Below are 22,162 nucleotides of genomic sequence, written 5' to 3' on the forward strand. Positions count from 1 at the left end.
TTGCCTCTAGACTGCAGCACAGAGATTCTGCCTGAGTTTCTAGTCTTCAGACTCCAGACTGCAACATATTAACTCTTACCTGAGTCTCCAGCCTGCTGGCTTCCCTACAGATTCCAGATTTGCCATCCCACAGTCATGTGAGTCAATTCCTTGAAATAAACCTCCCTCACTCTCTCCATGTCTATGAGAGGGAGCGGCTGTTTCTTCCCATGAAAAGATCTATAGAATGATTTGACTCATCACAGGTTGAGTTATATGGAACCTATTTATTGGCGTGTGCTCCTGAGATCAATGTTGGAAGAGAACTGAGTAAAGAGCAAGGAAACTCATTCTTATAGGTCAGCCCTGGAGGGGCGAGGGCAGATCTGGAGAGCATGCAGAAGTTAGCACAGAGGGCATGTTTATACTCGTTTTACAGGAGTTGGAGAATAATGTCTCCAGCTCTTTTAACTGCCATCACAATAAATTTAGCATTTCATAAAGAGATACATTATTGTCAGACATTTTGCTTCAATTTGGTGATGTTTATACTCTCAAGTAGCTTGCCAGTAGTAACCTCCCCATCTATCTATGGGTCATGCAGAAAAGATCTGAGTGTTCTTGCAGTGGCCAGGGTTGGGGATTCACTTTATTCAATCCAGGGTTTCCCAGATTTATGTGTCCATAAACTGCATTTCAAATCACATGATACTATCTTAAGGAATACACTTTAATACTCTTATTTAACTGTAGTCGGGTTTTCTTCAGGAATGCAACCTCCAATTATGGCATTGTTCTTAGAAGAAAATATGAGTCCCTTTATGAGGAAGATTCCAAGAACTGATTGTGGCAAAAACAGGGTCTGCCTGTACATGTCAGGTTGAACACTATAAAATGGAAACAAAACACACCTAGCTAGAAAGAGGAGAACCAGAGGAAGAAATAAGGGAGGGGGAGCAGGCTGTTTTGAAACATACACTAAGCATCAGGGCGGATTATAAGAGCCCAAATAGAGAACAGCTTTGTTTTTAAACAAAAAAGAGAGTAGGGGAAGGCTTTATCCCCAGGAGGCTGGATAAAGGAAAGGAGGCACATTAAAGAAAAGGTGGGGTAGATTCCAGGAAAGGCTGGCAATGAGACCGGGGTTCAGGTGGATTAAAGTGTTTGCTTTCCAACTAAACTGGCTATGCACAGAGCAGCCAGAAACCAGGAGTCTGAGATCCACCAGGGACTATACTTCGGGGGTAGTGGGGAATGGTGGGGGGCATTCAGCCAGCCTGGGGGAAGGGGATGGTAACTAAAGCTGCCGTAGGTGTTAGACTGTCAGGCCGGATCACAGGACTCTCAGTGTACTTGTAGGTTCTCCATCTGGGTCTGTTTGTTTGGTGAGTTGTCCCCATGCTGGGCTAACTTCACCGTCTGAAACAGGGACTGTCCTGAGTTGTTATCCCTGTTGCAGTGCCTGTGGTCAAGGGAAGGGGCAGGTTGGGAAGACAGGTGGTCTCTTGATTCTAAAATGATCCTCAAAAGAGGAGAAGAAGTGTGCAGTTCTTCCCCCTGGTCCCACAGAAGGGGGTGAGCAAGCTGAGTTGGGGATAAATGCCAGCATCCTGCAATCCAGCAGGTGCGGGAAATTTCACCACATATGCTAAGGATGGATGGTGGGAATCACCTTCACATATACTAAGCATTCTCCCTTCTGAAACTAAGGTTTTTAAGAAAAATATTAAGTAAATATGAAAGAACATTTAAAATATATATAGGGTAACAAAATTATAGTGATAAAAACAGACAGTGGTTGCCAGGGGTTGGGGATAGGGGGACATGTGACTATCCAGTTTCTTTGTGGAAATAGAACAGCTTTCTAGCTCGATTGTGGTGGTGATTATGCAAATCTATCCACATGAGATAGAACTTGATAGAGCTACATACACAGAGTACATATTGATATAAAAACTAGTGAAATCTGAGTAAGGTCTGCAGTTTTAGATCATAGTGTGGCACCAAGGTCAATTCTTAAGGTTAATTTGAATTATACTTATGTAAGATTATGTCACTGGGGGCTGCTGGATAAAGAGTACATAGTAATTCACGGCTCTTTTTGAAATTTCTATGTGAGTATAACATTATTTCAAAATAAAAAGATTTAAAAAAACTGAAAGAGTTTTAATAATACGAAGAGCTCCAATACTAACCACCCACTTTAGGATGGTCAGGTATTTCTTTCTTTCTTTTTTTGACAGAGACAGAGAGAGAGTCAGAGAGAGGGACAGATAGGGACCGACAGGAAGGGAGAGAGATGAGAAGTATCAATTCCTCATTGTGGCTCCTTATTTGTTCACTGATTGCTTTCTCTTTTGAGTCTTGACTGGGGGCTACTGCAGGCCAAGTAACCCGTTGCTCAAGCCAATGACCTTGGGCTCAAGCTGGTGAGCTTTGCTCAAACCAGATGAACCCACACTCATGCTGGCGACCTCGGGGTCTCGAACCTGGGTCCTCCACATCCCAGTCCTATGCTCTGTCCCCTGTGCCGTCTCCTGGTCAGGCATGACTGTATTTCTGAGACTTCAAAGCACTCCTTCCCGACTCCTTCCCTCTCCCCCTACCCATCAGAAATAACTACTACTTGCATTTGTGTTTCCATCATCCCTTTTTTTCTTTATAGTTTTACCTTATAAATTTATATACCCAATGAATATATAGTTCAGTTTTGCATGTTCTTGAATATGATATAAAAGAAATCATTCTGCATATATTCTTCCACTACTTGCTCTTGTATTCAATATTTCCTTTCCAAATTCCATGTATTGCGTGCATCTTTTTTATTTGTTCATTGAGGTATTCATTGTGAAAACACTACTATTTATTTATCTATTCTATTGTTTATTAACATTTGGTCTTGTTTCGATGACAATTTTCCAGTTACAAACAGTGCTGCTATAAACATTCTTCTACATGTCTCCTAGCACACAGTGCAAGAGTCTCTAAGGACTATATCTTGGAGTGGGGATTACTGGGTTAGAAAGTTTAGTTACTTTTCTAATTTACTAGCTGATGCCAAATTATTTCCCAAGGTAATGTAACTATTGCTGTAAATTCTCAGTGACATTTGGTATTGTTAGGTTTCTTATTTCTTGTGTATTGTATATAAGTATAAAATGGTATCTGATTATTCTAGTGTTAATTCATATGGTTTTTTATTAAGTTCTAATAAGATTAAGCATTTTTCCATTTATGTTTGTCCATTTCTTTCTCTTCTTTTGTGAAATACATGTTTAACACTTTTGCTCATTTATCAGTCAGTTGTATTGTCTTTCTTACTGATTTATAGGAGTTCTTTATATATTCTGGAGATTAATTCTTTGTGTTGCAAATACCTTCTCCCAGTGTCCAACTTACCTTTTTTTTTTCATTACAGTAGATTTTCAGGAACACAAACAATATAGTTGATCTTATTTTAAGACTAATTTTATTTATAGCATGTATTTTTTCAAAGAAATCTTAATAAACCAGAAAAGTCATAAAATCATTCCACTTACTAATCTTTAGTACATTTGTAATTATATTTTTACATTTGAGTTTTTAATACAGTAGATATGGCTGTTATGTGTGATGTGAAGGATTCAATTTTATTTTTAAAATATATGGATAATTTATTTTCTCCATAACCATATATTGAAAAAAAAAATGATGTTTTCCTCAGGCATCTGCAAAGTCGGCTCTAGAAAAAACCAAGTATATTTCTATGCATGTGTAGGTTTGTTTCTGGGCTCTGTATTCTGTTGCACTGGGTTGTCTCTATGCTTTCTCACCAATACCACACTATCTTAATTGCTTTAGCCCTAGAATAATTGAGTATCTTGGTTGATAGATTCTCCCATATGGTTCTTCTTTTTTGAGTATCTTGTCAATCCTTGGTCCTTTGCTTTTGCATATACATTTTGGAATCAGCTTACCAAGTTTCTCCAAATCTCAGGAGAATTATGATTGGATTCATAAAGTCACGTATCTCCACATGTATGTGCATACACACTTGATCACATTTTGCAGACCAGCAAATCATTTGTCCAGCTTTACACTTCATGAGATCCTTGGTACATTCCAGAGGTGGGGAGTTGGTTTCATATGGAGGTATATGAAGCCATTGTCTCCCCCACCACCAGCTCTAATATACCAGTATCTGATAATAACATGGAAGGAGAGCCTGTGCTCAAATTGTCATGACCAAAGGTTTCACTTAAAGAGTTGACCCCTAAGTTAGAAGATGTCAGGCATTGCGATTGCTGTTACCTAAGTCCATCACTATAAACCAATGAAGACTATATTTCTGGGCATGCTCAGTACAAAACATTGCAACTAGACTGGGAAGCAAATGCTGTATAACATAGCAGTAAAAAAAAAAAAGCCTTTATATCTGCTCATGTCTTCCCATCTGTAAAGAGTTAACAAGAATTTTTGAGCAAGGACTATTGACTCAATTCAGAGGAGTGTGAGATTATGCAACATGGCTGTAGGATGAGACTAAAAAGTAGAAAGAATGTAGACTACTTTGCTCTGAAAGTAATATTTTTAATGTGTGTGTGTGTGTATATATATATATTTTTCCAGTTCAGTTAGGACTTAGGAAAAGCCACGTGAAGCTTGGAAGGACTAGACCTGTGAAACTAGTCAAACCGTTCCACCATCAAGGCCGGAGCACAGCCCCATTCATCTCAGGAAAGCTCAAGGAAGCCTTGCCCTTCAGCTTCACCTTTAAAAGTCTTGTATGTTGATGTGTATCTCACGTTTCCTAAAGATAAAGTGCTGTTTCATCGGCATTACTCAGCATGTCAAAGGCTTTCTGGTAAATTCTTCAGGCACTCACCTTTCGGGAAAGGACATCAGTTTGCCACTTCCTAAGAAATAGGCCATCCCTAATGTTGTTTTGTAATTTGATTCTTGTGAATTGACTGAAGATAATAATGGCTCAAAGTCAATGGCAATACCCAGAGGCTTCCCCTTAAGAGATGCTCCCAAAAGTTAAGGCTGTTTTCACTTGACTATAGTGCCAATCCAGTTGACTAACAATATCTGACTCTCTCTCTTTCTTTTTCTTTTTGTTTAGATTTTATTTATTCATTTAAGAGAGGAGAGACACAGAGAGAGAGACAGAGACAGAGACAGAGACAGAGACAGAGAGAGAAGGGGAAGAGGAGCAGGAAGAGTCAACTCCCCTAAGTGTCTTGACCGGGTTAGCCCAGGGTTTCGAATTGGCGACCTCAGGGTTCTAGGTTGATGCTTTATCCACTGCATCACCACAGGTCAGGCAATATCTGACTCTTAATCATGTTAATATGATTCAGAAAAGGCATCACTTTCTAAATTATCAAGATGTTTAAATCAAAATTACATAAGTTTATAGTTTGGGGCATAGAATGGCCAGTCAGGATCCTTGAACTCAGGAAACTTACAATCAAAAAAGTAAAACATAAAGGGAAGCCCTGTTGCCACGGGACTGGCCGGGAAAGTTCACCGAACCAATCCAAGATGGCGCTGGGCTCTGGAGAATGATCTTAACGGCAGGTGAAATGAAAAACCTTGACTGTCAGTCAGCTGCCGGCATTAGCTTAGCATCCATTTAGGTCAGTGGTCTGTAAACTTTTGGGCATGCTTCCTCCTAAAAGAAGTTTTAAATACTGTATACCTCCTCCTGTTTCTGCTGCCAGGGTGGGGCTAGCCAGATAAACTGCCACTGTGCCTTGTTCCGCAGGCACACCTCCCTGTGCGAATTGATGAAGTCGGCCCAGGTGGGAAGGCTGCCGCGGCAGTTTATTACAGTACAAGGAGCTTGAGTTTGCTCCTTTAAATGCTGGGGTATGAAACTCTAGCTAATATGAAGTGCCAGGCCTTATCCTAAGCACTTTGTATGGTTTATCTCATTCAATATGCACCAAGACCCTATGAAATAGGTACTAGAATTATCCTCATTGAATACAGAACATAGTAGGGCTTAGATAACAGAGAAGTGAACGTGGAATCCAGGTGTTTGGCTCCAGAGTCCAAGGGCACAACGTCCACACTCCTGACCCTTTAAAAGGCAAAGACTGTCTCTTTCCAATGTGGTCATCAAAGCAGCTTTTGCTTAGATGCCTCCCTGAGTCTCTGTTTCCCTCAGAGTGCTACCTGTGCCAGCTGGGAAGGGCTGCTTAAGCTTTGGGGTGCCCATGTGGTGAGAGTACTCCTGGGTCTCTTGCTCAGCTGCCGTTTCAGCACACGTGGCACGTGTTTCCTCACAGGGCTGGATCTGTGGGAGCAGGTGGAGCCCAAAGGGCCACTACGGCATCGGAGAGTCATCAGCGTTTCCCTGGAAGGCACTCTACCTGAGCTTGCCCATGGAACGGGTCCGTGGTGAAACTCCGTTCCAGCCGGACTGCTTGGCATCCTCTGGAGGTCAGTCTGACCTGGGAGAGAGAAGAAAAAAGGGGAAAGGAGAGAACACAGGAGAAATGGTAGTTCTTTGTCAGTTTCAGAATCTACAAAATATGTAACTATAGGCAAAATCAGGTTACTCTTGAAGCAAAAACTGCATAGTCACAGCTGTTCCCAGGGAGAAAATGCAAGTTTGGAGAGCTAGACGCTTCTTCTTGGACGTTTTGATTCTAGCTGCCTTTGGGCCACATTTTCTCATTAGATGCTAATAAATGTTTTCCATCATGTGCAAGAAAGGTTTTCTACCAATTCCATTTCCCAGAACTCTGTGAATGAAATGGAAACCCCCTTTTCTGGTTGTGGAAGAAACAAAAACAAAGAAACCAAAACCTCTGGGCTCCGTATCTGAGTACCAGCTGGTTGTGCTAGGTGGCGCCGTAGGCTAACGCGTGACCTGGCACTCAGCTCCTGGTCCCAGGTCCGTCCTGGCTCCCGGGTCCGGGTCCGGGTCCGGGTCGGCCTGCTGCGGCAGAGGCTGGAGTAGTCACAGGGAGAAACTCTCGCCCTACGCCTCCTAGCGTGAGCCAGTCACCTTACCATTGTCAGCTAAGCCTCTAGCCTCTGTCTTTGTGGGAACTGTTTCTTTTTTCCCTGTCACCTTCTTGGTTGATCACAATTGGCAATGAGAAAGGTTTTAGGCCCTGGGTTTTGTCCATTCATGAGGCACATTCTGGGGATCTTAGACTTAAGACTCCCAGAAGTTGTTCAGGGATTTGGGGAGGAAGGACCGCTTTTGCAGAAGAATGAGAGGGACAATGATCGAGAGGTTCACACGGGCTCCGTTCCGTGCTCCAGAGCTCGGTCAGCCAGTGGGGAGATCCTGACCTTGGCCCTCTGCTGAGGGCTGGTTTCCCTCACCTCCAGGGGACCGGCCAGCCCTTCTCCATCCTCCCCAGCTCTCAGGGCCAGCGTCCTTGGGGGAACAAAAGGCCCTGTGGTTGGGACAGTGTAGGCTCGGAAGCCCTATGTGGTCCAGACACCAAGGGAACTTTGACTTAAGGCAATGCCACTTAACACCCTGCAGAGTCTCTAGGCTTCCAAATTACCGAGGCCTTTGCCTAAGGGCACAAAAGACTCCCCTTAAACCACAAATGTGATAGAGAGGTTTGAATTGGCAAAGTTGGAGGAAGAATCCATGGTACAGTGGCCCTGCTCAGAGAGAGCCCCGTGGGGAGCCAGTCATGAGTGGGATGGGGCAGGTGGTCTGCAAGAGTACAGAGGAAAGATCTAGAACGGAGACAAAGTTTATGTACTTAGCATCTTTGTGTGGCCACAGCTTCCTCAGTCACAGAACAATCTGTGTGCCCCAAGCTTTCCGGGCGAACCTGGGCTTCAGCTAGGTCCCAGCATCTCCACACGCACGTGCACAGTAGTCTGCTTACGTGTCCTGGTTGGGTTCCAACTCATTTCTGCCTTCTGACCTTACCCTCCTTCATGCCTAGGGGCTCCCGACAGTGGTCAGGGCTTCTTGTTGAGGACACAAGGTTGAAGAAAGGGCTCGGCCAGGGAAAGATCATCAGCTTATATTCCAGGAAGGAAGCCTCATGAGCAAGTGCACAGTGTCTGAGACACAAATAGGCTGCTGGTAACGACAGACAACATATTTCAGAAAATAGAAGGGAGAAAATACTTTATGAAAGTAATATGTAAAAAGTGAAAAACAGAAATGAAAAGAAAACTTAAAAAATATGTGTGTATATATATACATCTATATATATATATAATATATATATATATCTATTTTCACAACAAGGTAAGAAGAAACATAAAAACCCAAACTAGAAGAAAAGCTGAGAATAAAAATGTACATCTATGGCTTTTCATGACTGCACTGTGAATTCACTTGTTCTGAAACTCCCCTAAAGACACTTATTAGAGCAATTATAGGAACTCTTAAAATACCATGACCATCTGATACATGCCTATTTCACTCTTGGAGAATCTACCACCCCTCCTACACTTCTCTCTGTCTGAGCAGGACGCTGCCTTTGGCAGTAAACATCAGCAAACTCAAGTGCCACAAGTTACATCTTCAATTTTTAATTAAATCATTTAGGCCTGAACTCACTTAGACCCTGGGCCACATATATATATATATATATTTGCACAGTCTATTTAACAAGCTCATGATAGTATGCATAGATTATAAAATTCCTTAGATAATAATATAGATTGTAAAATCCCTCTCTTATTAAGCAAGAAGTGGTAGAATATAATTTCTAAGGGTGGTGTGAACTTTATTCTTAAAACTCACATTATTAAGAATATTCCTAAATATTCCTAAATAAAGGCATTTATGAGATCATGTAAAGCTATTTCATCCCATATGTTTTCGCTCAGGGTTTTAGTGATATGGCAAAGCCTCACTAAAAGCTAGTGGTGCTGGTTTTTTTCTTTCCCAGAATGGTTACAGATGGTCATAAATCCATACAGTAAGCATCTAGCAAAACGCTCATCCGCCTCCATCAAACGTAGTAAATACGTACAGTTTTAAACTGCAAAGTGTGAGTCATACGGATATCACTTCACTAGAATTCTAATAAAAAAAAAACATTGTGGCTAATTAATGTTCCCAAGAAAGGGTCACAGCTTACAGGAAATAAATCGGAAGGTGACAGGAAGGAAGGGTGGGGAGCACAGCACGCTCTGGCTGGGGATTGTGGGTGCGATCCTTTCGCCCGCCACCAGAAAGCGGCGGCAGCCTCCAGGGCCAGTGACTCAGTAAACTGCGCTCGCCCGTGGAGCGCACTGGAAACGTGGGGCTGGACAGAGGGAGGGGAGGCTGGACCCGCGGGAAGAATAAAGAACCGAGCTAGAGGGGCCAGCCGGCGTTCTGGGGAAATGCATGAGGGCACAGCAGTGAGACCCCGGCGGCTGTTGCTCTGGTCTGGACCCTGCTGTCTGATTGCACATGTTGGTTTAGTTTCCTAGGACCCCTGGGCGTTCAATACGATTGAATGACTGCATCTGGCAGGGCAGCCCTGGTGACTCAGTTGAATTTGTGGCCTGTGGCAGGCCATCATGCAATCCTTGGAGGGAACAATGAGTCAGCTTGATCTTCTCCAAAAGGCAAATAAAATTTACTTTATGAGAAGAGAACAGGATGCTCCCCATGGTCATGTGCCCAAGTGGAGTGAAGACGTTTGCCCTCCGTGCCCCCCTTGACCTGGGCTGGGGTGGAGGGGTGGGAAGAGCCAGAGACCAGGCCTGCACCCACTTCTCTAGCTGTTTTCTCATCTTCCAGGTCATTCTTTACATGGGGTGGCAGTCCCCACGTTTCCAAACAAGCCGTCAGGATGCATCACAGGGTTATTTTATCTGATGAATGGTTTGATGGACAAGAAACCTTTACAGAAGTCTAAAAATCAAAGCAAATTTCATTACATGCTTAATGTACTTATTTGTCAGAAAGAAATCAGGATTCTTCCGGGAAATCTGGCAAAGGTGGGGTGGGTGTCATACTTCTAGCAATTCCTGAAAATCCTCATGTATTATTCATTTTCCTGCAGGGAGGGGAGGGAGAGCCTCCAGTGGTTTGCAGCGCCAGAAGGTATAGCTGTATTTGTCTCGAGGAGATATGTGTCTATGAGTTTTGGGTTTTTTGCTTAATCTTTTCACTTAGTCCCCAAAGTCCCTTGCCCCTCTCCCCTCTGACAGCTGTCAGTCTGTTCTCTATGTGTTTGATTTCATTTTATTTGTTAGGATATTTTGTTCATTAGATTCTACATATAAGTGAAATCATATGGTATTTGCCTTTCTTTCACTGGCTTATTTTACTTAGCATAATAATCTCCAGGTCCATCTATGCTGTCAGAAAAGATAAGATTTTCTTCTTTTTTTATGATTGAGTAACATTCCATTGTGTAAGTGTACCACAGCTTTTTTATTCACTCATCTACTAATGGGCACTTGCGCTGCTTCCAAATCTTGGCTGTTGTAAATAATGCTGCAGTGAACACAGGGGTGCATATCTTATCTTAAATCAGTGTTTCGGATCTCTTTAGATATCATCCCAGAAGTAGAGTTTATGGGTCAAAAGGCCGTTCCATGTTTAATTTTTTGAGGAAACTCCATACTGCTTTCCACAGTGGCTGCACCAGTCTGCATTCTGTCCAACAATGCACAAGAGTTCCTTTCCTCCAGGTCCTTGCCAACACTTGTTGTATGTTGATTTATTGATGATAGTTATTCTGACAGGTGTGAGGTGATACCTCATTGTGGTTTTAGTTTCCATTTCTTTGATTAGTGAGACTGAGCATCTTTTCATATATGATTGCACTTTTGACAGGCATTGGGGTAGGGAGAGATGACTATTATATAAGCAGATAAAATGTCAGCTTGGGGCAAATCCCTCAAGAAATGGAGGACAAGCAGTTGACTTTTTCTAAGTGTTGGGCAGATAAAATGTATTATGCTCACTTTGTTAAAGATGGAGGCCGTCGCCCAGGTGATATTAATGTGTGTTGGGGATCGTAGCCTGGAGCTTGGTTTTGGGATTAAGCCTTTCCCACCCTTTTTGATGTGGGGCAGTACAATCCAATCATGCCTCAGAGAAGTGACTTTGTAGTAGAGACTTCCCTATTTTGTATATTGGATTAAGGGATTTTGGTTATCTACACTATAAAATGGGGGAAGAACGAGAGTTTGTGCTCTTGGTTCCTGAGATTATCATTAGAAGGGAGAGCAGAGAAAGGCCATGTGGAGGAGGCCAGGAGAAGCAGCCAAAATGGCGGAGTGCTGAGTGAGATGCCAGTTTGTGTAGAGTTTGTATCTGGGATAAGGAAGGAGATGGGGAACAGAGGTGAATAAGTCTGGTGAGCTAGAAACCTTTGATTCTAGGAAACTCGGATAAGTCAGTAGCTTTGTGAGCACTGAATGTGACTGGGTTTTGGAGCCCAGTGTGTATTTTTACTTGCCCGCCGGGTGCAAGCTAGAATTAAAGACTATGGCCCATCAGTTTTTGGCTCCGCTGTTTCTTTACCGACTGTCCGAATCCAATGCGAACCTGCATGTGAATGGCCACGATGGCGGCTCCTGGCCTTACACTAAGTCTTTTATTATCATTTATAGAATATACAAGGTGGGGAAAAGTAGGTTTACAGTTGTTCATATGGAAAATAATACAATAATAAATAAATAATAATATAAGAATATATTGTGTTCTGTGCACTCACAACTGTACACCTACTTTGACCACACCGTGTATAAACTTTTTGGACAAGGAAGATATAGTAACCTTACTGACATCTGTGTTCCTAATGGTAGGATCTTGGTCCTGACCTTTTTGAAGGCAATGAGAAGTCAGAGCATCCTTTGCCCATGTAGGTGCATGTGAGAGAGTAGAGATCATCTCGGCAGTCAGGTTGCCAGTAATGTAAGAGAAAAGACAAAAATGGCTGTAATATACACTGAACTTGATCTATATAGAACAAAAAGGAGTTCCAAGAGGACATATAAGGGCGGGGACATTGGAGAAGGAATGGCATTAGGTCAGCCTGGAGCTGGGAGGATGCGCTGGGCGGCTGCGCAGCCCTTTGCTGCTGCTACCTTGGCAAGAACACTCACCTGGGAACAGAAAGTAGGGAAGGATGGCCCTTCCTGGCTTGCTTATTGCTTGTACACACACTCTCCATGGCCCACACATCCCCTCAACAGCTGCTGTCATATCTCTCTTGGTGGAGAAAGACATTCCTTTTGTATTTTTGATGTTAAAATGTCTGGAACAGTCCTTCACCCAATGATTCTGTAAAGTCTTACAGCTTTACAGGGCAGGGGAAGAGATGCTGAAATCAGGCAGCTTGCTTTCTTGTACCACTCAAGGGGTGTATGTGTGTGTGTGTGTGTGTGTGTGTGTGTGTGTGTGTGTGTGTGTTAGAGGATGAAGGGAGATCCATGGACGTTCCAGAAGGGAGTATCCTGAACCTTGACGGAGTGTCTCTGATGGTAAATTTTATGTATCACCTTGAGGTTATCTTTAGATGAGATAGCATTAAAATCTGTGAACTGGGAGTAAGCAAACTGCTCTCCATAATGTGGGTGGGCCTCATTCAATCAGTTGAAGGCTGAGTAGAATAAAAATACCAGCTTCCTCAAGCAAGAGGGGATTCTCTAGAAGACTATCTTTGAACTTCATCTGCCTATTGGTTTTCTTGGCTCTCAAGCCTGCCAGCCCACATTGGGGTTCACTAGCCTCTGAATTTTGTAAAGATAAATCTCTTTATCTTTACACACACACACACACACACACACACACACACACACAGTAGGTTCCATTTTTTTCTGGAGAGCACTGACTAATAAGTGTCCCTTGTGGACTTACCTATTTCCTTCCTCTTCCTCTTCTCAGTTTACTGCCTATAGTCTTCTCTCTGTGTCCTCTCCCCTAGTTAGTGCACATGCGTTCCGTGGGAGGCAGTTTGGGGCACTGGATGTTTATTAGGTAGTGCACTTGGGGTCCATAGCTGTGAAAGGAGGGAGTGGGCCGGGATTGGGGTAAAGGATAAACAGAACTCTGGAGTCTCCCAATGGTAACCTTAGCCAATTCCATGGTGGGGGCTGGGGCTCTGGAGTTCAAATGACCTGTTCAAGTGGTCCCACACCAGGTGGAACGGCCAACTGCCATGTCCCCATCTCAGTCACTGGATGTGAGCAGGTTCTTGGGCCAGGTGGTCCCTGCAGCTGAGGCTGACCTCAGCACAGGAGCTGAAGGCTGTGCACTGACAGCACTCCTGAAGCCGGGACGGGGAGTCTCTCCGGAAGGGCTAACTGGGGTGCATTTCCATGTCACCACACCAGTGTCAGAGGCTGCTGTTGTCCCCCCGGAGGCATATCACTCATTTTTAGATAGCTGATGTTCATCTAGATGTTTAATAAAGTGCCTTAGGATAGAGACTACATTTCTAAGATTTCCTGGGAGCCAGGTCGGACTTTTCACAATGTGTCCTTAAATGGAGAAGAAGGTACTTTTCTCCTCTCCCTTTTCCTTCCTACTGACTGGAAGGCAGAAGCAATGCCCAGGGCTCTAGCAGCCACTTTGACCATCAGACTGCATATGGAAGAGCAGCATAGGGACGGAGCCTGCTTCCCTGACCCTCATGGGCTGGTTACCAGCCTTGCTGTGCCCACCCACAGACTTTTGGAACACAAGAGAGACCATCTTCTTTCTTGATTAAGTCACTCTTACTTGGTAATTTCTCTTTCTTACAGCTGTAGCTAATTCTGATGTGTGCTCTCATATCCCTTCGTCTACCTTTGCCACTCTGCAGAGGAATGATCAAGGCCTACATCATTTGTACTTTCTTATGGTTTGCATCTTCTGTAATGCCTTTCTTCTTGGCCTACCTTCTGCTGGGTAGGCAGCAAAAGTAGTACTTTCTGGACCCTAAGATGACTGGTGTGGGGGAGTAGTGCACATACTGGGGTAAGCTTTGGCCAGTGAGAAAGAAAAAAAGGGCTTTAACTCTGGCTTATGTCTTACTCTCTCTCTTTGAATGTCCAAAATTAAACCCACCTCATTTTAACAAGGATTAATTTCCCTCCGACTATAACCGTTTGATTATCATGATAAACTTGTATTCCTCCGACCACATACATTTGATTCTGTTTCTTGTGAACCAATACTGAGGCTTCTTTATGTTAAGGGAGACTTGACCTCTCTGTGCTCTGAATTACGTTGCCAAATTGTATCACTTTAACAAGCAATGAAGGCTTTCTGCCCAAATGCCTTTCAATATCCTTGGTATAAGGGGTGGGGTGGAAGAAATTTTCTTCCCTTGCACTTCAAGTTTGGAGCAGCCGGGACAGAGACTGGCAGGTGGGAGAAGAGGTGGGGAAGAGGGGAGATTCAGAAGAAGCTGCAGGGAGGTGGGTGCCCATAGCCCACCGTGGAAGACAAGCTCTAAGGTGGCTTCACAGCCTCTGCCTCCTGCTGGTCATGCGCTTATTCCTTCCCTTGAGTGTGGACAGGCCCTGTGGCTTGCTTCTGACCAACTGGACACAGCAAAGAGAATGAGATTATGATGATGTATAATTGATCACATTAGTATGGTTGTAATTCCCACTTTGTGAGGAGCCCCCTCTCTTGCTGCCTTTGAATAAAGAAAGCTGCCGCTGTTGTGAGCTGTCTGTACAGAATGTGTTGCTCAGGGTAGCCTCTGGCTACTGGCCAACAGGAAACAGAAGTTCCCAATCCTGCAACTGCAGGGAACTGAATGCTGCCATCAACCCAAATGAGCTGGAAAGCGGAGTCTTCTCCAGTTGGGCCTCAGATGAGGCTGCAACCCCAGCTGACGGTGATGAGAGCCTTTGAGGACTAGGCACAGGCCCCAACTAAGTTGTTCTGGACTTCTGACACACAGGAGCTGTGAGATAGTGTATGTTGTCACAAGCTAGTAAATTTGTGGTAATGCTGTTACATTGCAATAGATACTTAACAAATGTATAATAAGTTTGGCCTTAGAAAGGAAAAGAGCATGCAAATTTGATGAAGATTTTCCAGAGCAAAATAATTATGCCCTGGCAGACTGGAGATGGAAACTCAGCAGGTGAGGATGAAGCTCACCTTATACTGTGTCTGGGCGTTTCTAAGTGGAAGGCAGCGGGGTGGCTGCAAAGGAGGTGGGAAGTTCAGCCGTCTGGGTACAAACTAGCTAGAGCCAGAGAGCGTGCTAACAGTGGGAATTAACAAGAGAAAGGCTGTATGAAGATTTGTGACAGAGAAAGGGGACAGTTGATCTCTTTTTCGGTGGGAAAGGGGATTAAAGCAAAGGCAAAACAAGCTGTATTTTACAGCAACGTCCAGCACTGGTGTTTGGGCCATTGTGCTGGAGAAGGTGGGGTTGATGCACAGAGAAAGGCTAATACAAATGGTCTGGGACAGGGGTCCCCAAACTATGGCCTACGGGCCACATGCGACCCCCTGAGTCCATTTATCCGGTCCCCGCCGCACTTCCGGAAAGGGCACCTCTTTCATTGGTGGTCAGTGAGAGGAGCATAGTTCCCATTGAAATACTGGTCAGTTTGTTGATTTAAATTTAAATACTGTATTTGCTCCCATTTTGTTTTTTTACTTGAAAATAAGATTTGTGCAGTGTGCATAGGGATTTGTTCATAGTTTTTTTTATAGTCCGGCCCTCCAATGGTCTGAGGGACAGTGAACTGGCCCCCTGTGTAAAAAGTTTGGGGACCCCTGGTCTGGGAGATGACCTAGGCTCAGGACTTCTAAAAGCTCCTCCAGGGATTTAATGTGTACCCAAAGTCATAGACCACTGTCCTGTCTGGAGAGCCGTGCGGGAAGTGCACACCTGGGGACAGGAGCGCGTTGGCAGTTCCACAGAAAGTGATTTGACTGAAGCTTAAAGCTTGTGTGTTTCTTCATTTCTTAGTTTTAAATGTATTTTTGGTGGTCACACTGTATTAGGTTGCATTAGGAAGTTAACATTAGGTTTTATTTTTCTTCAGTGAGAAGTGGGGAGGCAGAGAGACAGACTCATGCATGCACCCTGAATGGGATCCAACTGGCAAGCCCACTATGGGACGATACTCTGCCCATCTGGGGCTGTTGCTCCATTGCTCAGCAACTGAGCTATTTTAGCACCTGAGGCGGAGGCCATGGAGCTATCCTCAGTGCCTGGGGCCAACTTGCTCCACCCAGCCATGGCTGTGGCAGGGGAAGAGAGAGAGAGAGAGAAAGAGAAGGGAGAAGGGAGAAGGGAAGGAAGGGGTGGAGAAGCAGATGACTGCTTCTCCTGTGTACCCTGACCAGGAATCAAACCTGGGACATTCACACACTGGGCCGACACTCTACTGCTGAGCAAACTAGCCAGGGCAATATTAGGAATTTTAGATTTGAGTAGATACTCATAACAATGAATGTAACTTTTCTTGCATAAAGTGCTGGCAGGCAGTTTCTCAAAGAGAAGATCTGAAGACATGGGATATCCGTTGCTAGGAGGTGTCTTTGGATCTCCTGGCATGGAGATGGAGGGGCCGAACACAGTGGGACTGGCTCAGGGACATGGGGAGGCCCCCACTCTGCTCAAATACCCTTCTAATGTTGGGAATCCATAGCTTTAAGAGCAGGGTGAACTTTAGAAATGTATCTAGTGAAACTTCTGGTGTTAATAGAATTTAAAAAATAAGACTAACAGGTGAAGTTTCTGGCCCAGAAAACCAAGGCTTTTTGCATGAAGCCTAAAGTGGAGTCTTTGAAGAAGCAGCCCATCACGTTTTCTCTTAAACCCCTCCCCCATTCAAATGCAAGGATTAATATGTGGGTACCTTAGGAGAAGTATTCTGACTTAAATTCATAGTCAAGTGTACGTGACTTATATACAAGCATATTCTTTTCAGTGGGTTGTGATAATGTGGTGACGTGGAGGAACCTGGACCTGCAGAGAGTGAGGAAAGTGTCCAGACTGATGGGAAAAGTCAAAGAAAGGGGACTGGGCAGGAGGATGGAGCAGTCAGAGCTGATTTCACAACTTGGATTAGCTCTGAGAAAAGCAGAAGAATGACTTGATGTTGAATATGTTTATTGGTGGGCACATTTTAAATCAACAAGTGCTCAAAGGCAGCCCTATGGGCTGGCCTCAAGTGACTCAATCCATTACCAAGAATCACTTGCATTAGGCTATTTCTACTCCATCCAAACGGTTTTCAGTTACCTTCGGAGTCAACAGGAAATTAATCAGCCAGTGGAAAATGGAAAGATCTGCATCTCATGTCAGAGTCATTAAAATAAAAGTAGATTTGGCGAAACAGCAAGGTGCTTCTGTAAATTTTTTTTTAATCTCTCTTTATCCTCTTACTTAATAGGTTGATTCCAAAATGAAAAGCCCGAGGAACGCAAGCTCCTTGGAGGACGAGGTACACGCTGTCCTAGGACCAGCGCCCCTCTGCTGAGCACACCAGCCTAATCGCCATCCAAGTAGCTTTTCCTTTGCTCTCTCCAAAAGCCCCTGGAAACCCAACCACGCTCTGACACGATCTATTTAAAACTTCCTGAACTCATCTCAGGCCGTATTTCTGTCCTGTGTTGTTTCACTTACCTCCCCTCTAAGCTCCTGGGGCAAAGAGGGTTTTTTCTTTCTTTCTTGTTTTGGAATGATTTTATTTATTATTGTAAGCCTGGGTGGAGAAGGTACTTCCTTGCTTATCGCACAGTTATGTAGCAATATTAATAATACCTGGATGCGGTAGAGACCATAAAACTCAGCCTATCATATAACCTTTGCTCTGCCATACCAAATATCTGGGGAAGCAGCTTCTCCCAGTCTTCCTTGTTATGGAAACAAGATACTCAGAGACCCGAAATTCGAGACTGATATATGGAAGGATGGCAAGGAAAATGTTCTCATTCTCTCCCACTAGCTTCTGACCTACTGATCTTAAAACGTTCCTTCTTCTCTGCCCAAGTGGTTGTGGATATAGAGTCAGATACATTTCCTGTAGGTCTCAGTTAAGACCCGTCAGGTCGCAGATAACTGACACCCACTCCAGTGGGCATCGGCAAGCAGGAAGCTTGTTGGAGAACCACCGAGGTTTCACACAGAGCCCCTGGGCAGTTCTCAGGAAACGTGGCTGTGCTCCTTTGCTCTCTCTCTCTGCCTATCATCTTTGTTTCCTGGATGCGCCTAAAAGTGAGTTTCACAAAAGCAGGGATTTTGTCTGGTTTCTGCTCAGGAGGCTTGCCTGTGCCTAGAACAGTGCCTGGCACATAGTTGTTGCTCAGTCAGCATTTTCTTCTGTATGTCTTGCAGAACAGCATCCTATGCCCCTCTGTGGCATGTCAGAAGGCAGTAACCTCACGATACCCACATTTCCATCTTTGAAATTCATATGAATGCTTGGGTATCTCTTCAGCCATCCTTTATAGATACAACAGTTTTCATCGAAAATTTGTCAACTGGTTACTCAGGACTAAGGCAGATCTGATTGGCAACCTGTAGCTGTTCCCAAGCTAATGGTGTATTTATTAAATTTGCTCACCCCTTTGTATCTTATCTTTTTAAGGCTAAATTCTCTCTCTCTCTCTCTCTCTCCATTGAGTTTATATCATTTAACAAACATTTGTAGAGTACTGAGTACTTGTGAGGACTTGTACTAGTTGCTGGAATAAACAGATAAAGGACAAGATTTCTACCTTCAAGGCATTCAGAGCACAACAAGAATGGAAAGCTGAGTAAACAGATAATGTGACCCACGATAAGAGCTGTGACAAAGGCTAGATAGGGACTGTCAGCAGTGAAGGAGAGGCACCCAGCAGGAGCTGTGAAGAGCTCTGGAGAAAGGGAGCTCTGAAATGCTGCCTGGAATAGAGGTGTCTGACACAGTCTCCAGTGAGTAGGAATCATCCGGATGAGAAGGATGGGTAAGGTAGGAGACCAGGCAGAGGTTCTGCATTTTCACAGCTGTGGAAATGACACAGTGATCTGTTCACAGCATGGCTCATGCAAAGGATATGAGCACCAGAGTAAGAAGACAGATACAGAGGGACAGGCTTGTATGGGGAGTAATAGTTAGCTTCTGCTACGTAACAAACTTCCCCCAAAGCCGGGAATTTGCACAATAGCTTTTTATTAATGCTCATGAGTCAACAGATCAGCTAGGAAGTTAAGCTGAACTGGTTTAGACCCGTCTGATCTTGACTGAGCTTGCTCAAGTGTAAGCGGTTGGGTGGCGGACAGTGCTGGTCTTGGACAGCCTCCTATACTGGCAGTTCTCTGGCTGTCTGCTGGAGTCAAGGCCATTTTTTGCTTTTTTTAAAAATCATCTATCAGGATAGCTTAGGCTTGTTTATACACTGAGGGCAGAAAGAAAGCGGAAACACACATATCCACGTAAGACCTGCGTTCAGAACTGGCACACAGTTACTTCTGTCCATTTTATTAGCCATGGAAAGTCACCAGGTCACAAAGGACATGTCTTGATGGGATATGCTGCAAGGTCTGTAGATATAGGAAAGGGTGGATAATTAAAACCATTTTTGCAATCACCTAAGCACAAAAAACTTAGATGATTGAAATCTCTCTTGACAAAGGTGGGAAAATATCAAAAGGATATTTTATTATTAAAATGGTTATTTTAATGATTAAAATTTATTATAAAATTGTATTAAATGTTTTATTATTCAAAATATATACAGATTTTAAAGTTACTTTTCATTTATATATGCAACATGAAAGCGCATTTTCTCTTAAAAAAGAAAAGGGAGATTAGGTAAGGCAAAGGTTTCCTGCCAACCTCATCCTTGTTGAGGAGAGTGATGTGGGTGATGTTTCCCCGGACACTAGCCTCCAGGTGCCTCCAGGTTGATGGGGACTGTTACTCAGCACCCTTCGCCTTGACTCTCTCTGCCCCCATCCACATTCTCTATTTTTCTTCAAATATTTCATGAGAAACTTTGTCAACTGTCTCGTGACCTCCAGACTCACTGTGTCTACCACATTCCTTGTTGACGTTGGTGTATTAACCTGTCAGAAGAGAGAATGAAGTAGGGCTGGGCTGGCTCTCTAAGTCTCCATTTCCAGTCGCTCAGCTCTCCTTTAATAACCTATTCTAGAAGGTGGCTCAAGTTCCACACTGAGGTGACTAGCCTACTTTGGGGGGCATCTGTATTGCTGTACTTTTTGAAATTTGGGATACAGTTCCCCTCCCAGAGCCAAACTCCCTTAAACACAATGAGCAGTATTTCTACGGGTTCATCCCTGGGTCCTCCCAGCTGCCTAAGATACCTGCTCGATCTCACGTAGATCTGCCAGGCACACAGCCCACTGCTCTCCTGGATGGATCATCAGTGTCTCAGGCCAGTGGGCTTCAGTCCCACAACCTGACACAGCGAAGAGAAAGAGAAAGGCAGGAGAAGGTGGGGACAAGGAGAGGAAAGGTTAAAGATGAGGGAAGAAGGCACAGATCAGTTATGCAACTTGTCTAAGGCCACACAGCTACTAAGAGTCAGTGCCAGGATTCAACTCCCTTCGCTCTGACTTCATAGCCAAGGTTTAATCCACCACATGACAATGATGCATCCCATCTTTTAATGGATATTCTTTTAAAATGTGGGATCCTCAAAGAGCATCTCAGTCAACCATCTAACTTGTTGCAGCCACCTCTCCCAGTCCTGGGTCATCTGTGTTGGGTAGAATTATTATCAGATGTCTTAATGGGAGCCTCCAACATCTTATGGACTTCTCTGAGCTCTGAGAACCTAGCCCCCTCAAGTAGAGAGCCTGTGTGTGACTGAGCTCATGCTATTCCTCCCCCCTTGCCCAGAGTTGAAGCTGCTACTTGCTGCCTAGTTGTTCTTTTCTTCTTAACTCGTTTGTTGCAACTGTTCAAAATTCAGGGCAGAACAATGGCCCTCCTTCTCGCTTTTTCAGTCTCCTGGGAGATGAAGGGTCATGAACCATGTGAACAATTTAATGTGTATGTTGGTCTTCGCTGAACTTGCCTGTCTTGCCACATAATAAAATGCTCCGAGTCCTGCATTCTGCTGGTTTCTTTGGGTTTTGTTTGTTTGTTCTTTGTTAACCACAACTGAACTTGAAGTCTGGGAATAGCTTCAACGTTTCTGGAAGTATCATACTAAGTGGCTCTGCATCTTCCTCTTGTTGCTATAGATCAATTTTGAGGAGACATTCAACCTCGGAACCTCTTTGATTTTTCCCTCAAACTTGCCCAGCCCTCCCCCATAGTCAATTAATGACTGTTCTCTCTTCAAAATATTTCTTACATCCTACTTTCATAACTGTTTTTATCACTGTGAATAAAACAACTTCTTAACCTGCAGTATGGCAGTGAATCCTAAGCAGACTGGTCGCCACGCCGACTTTCCCACCAGCACCCATCCCACAGAATGGCTACCCAGTCACACTGAGGCCACGCCTCTTCCCAGGGACACGGGGTGGCTGAGGAGTGGGCGTGGCCTGATCCTGTTCAAGGAAGTGTGAGGGAGTGTCCACTGTGGACCTTCAGGAAAGGCTTTCTTGCTCTTAAAAAAGAGAAGAGTCGGCCCTGGCCGATTGGCTCAGTGGTAGAGCGTCGGCCTGGCGTGCAGGAGTCCCAGGTTCGATTCCCAGCCAGGGCACACAGGAAGTCCATCTGCTTCTCCACCCCTCCTCCTCTCCTTCCTCTCTGTCTCTCTCTTCCCCTCCCGCAGTCAAGGCTCCATTGGAGCAAAGTTGGCCGGGCACTGAGGATGGCTCTGTGGCCTCTGCCTCAGGCGCTAGAATGGCTCTGGTTGCAACGGAGCGATGCCCCAGATGGGCAGAGCATCGCCCCCTGGTGGGCATGCCGGGTGGATCCTGGTCGGGCGCATGCAGGAGTCTGTCTGACTGCCTCCCCGTTTCCAACTTCAGAAAAATTCAAAAAAAAAAAAAAAGAGAAGGGTCGGGTCTTTGCCCCTTCTGGGTGTGACAGCCGACTCTCTAGCAACTGTCATTCGTGTGGGGCACAGCGAGCCCGCCTTCCCACGCACTCCTTATTCGGTGTCATTTCAGCCGTCCACGATCTAAAATATATACAAAGCTTCTTCACAGAGACACCAGCCTCTCTGCTTATAAACTTCGCACTTTGTGTTGGACTCACGTCAGATTACCACCATAAAGCATAAAACTCCTTTTATGACTTTCCTCTCTTCAAGTTACCTTCCGTGAAAGGAACTGAGAGTTAGAGGCCAAGATTATAAGAATCTGTACAATTCTGCAACTTTCTTACT

At 44.3% G+C, this 22,162-nt stretch overlaps 1 protein-coding gene across 4 annotated transcripts in view; it reads left to right on the forward strand.

The window, feature by feature from the left end:
* The window catches only part of LOC136401083 (uncharacterized), a 126,045-nt gene that overhangs the window by 22,473 nt on the left and 81,410 nt on the right, over positions 1-22,162 (forward strand). Inside the window, exons 4-5 of one of the 4 annotated variants that reach the window (XR_010750465.1) lie at positions 17,263-18,086; positions 18,207-20,920. The exons of 1 other annotated variant lie outside the window; for it this stretch is intronic. Coding sequence is in view for 2 of the 3 variants with exons in the window: in XM_066378761.1 (XP_066234858.1) it covers positions 6,255-6,506 (252 nt within the window). In the remaining variant the exon portion in view is untranslated. Of the gene's footprint in view, positions 1-6,254; positions 6,641-17,262; positions 20,921-22,162 lie in introns of those variants that run through there. 2 more of the 4 variants (XM_066378779.1, XM_066378761.1) reach the window with 2 other exon arrangements.

The sequence above is a fragment of the Saccopteryx leptura genome, chromosome 1 (assembly GCF_036850995.1).
Source record: "Saccopteryx leptura isolate mSacLep1 chromosome 1, mSacLep1_pri_phased_curated, whole genome shotgun sequence".
In the NCBI taxonomy this organism is placed as follows: Eukaryota; Metazoa; Chordata; class Mammalia; order Chiroptera; family Emballonuridae; genus Saccopteryx; species Saccopteryx leptura.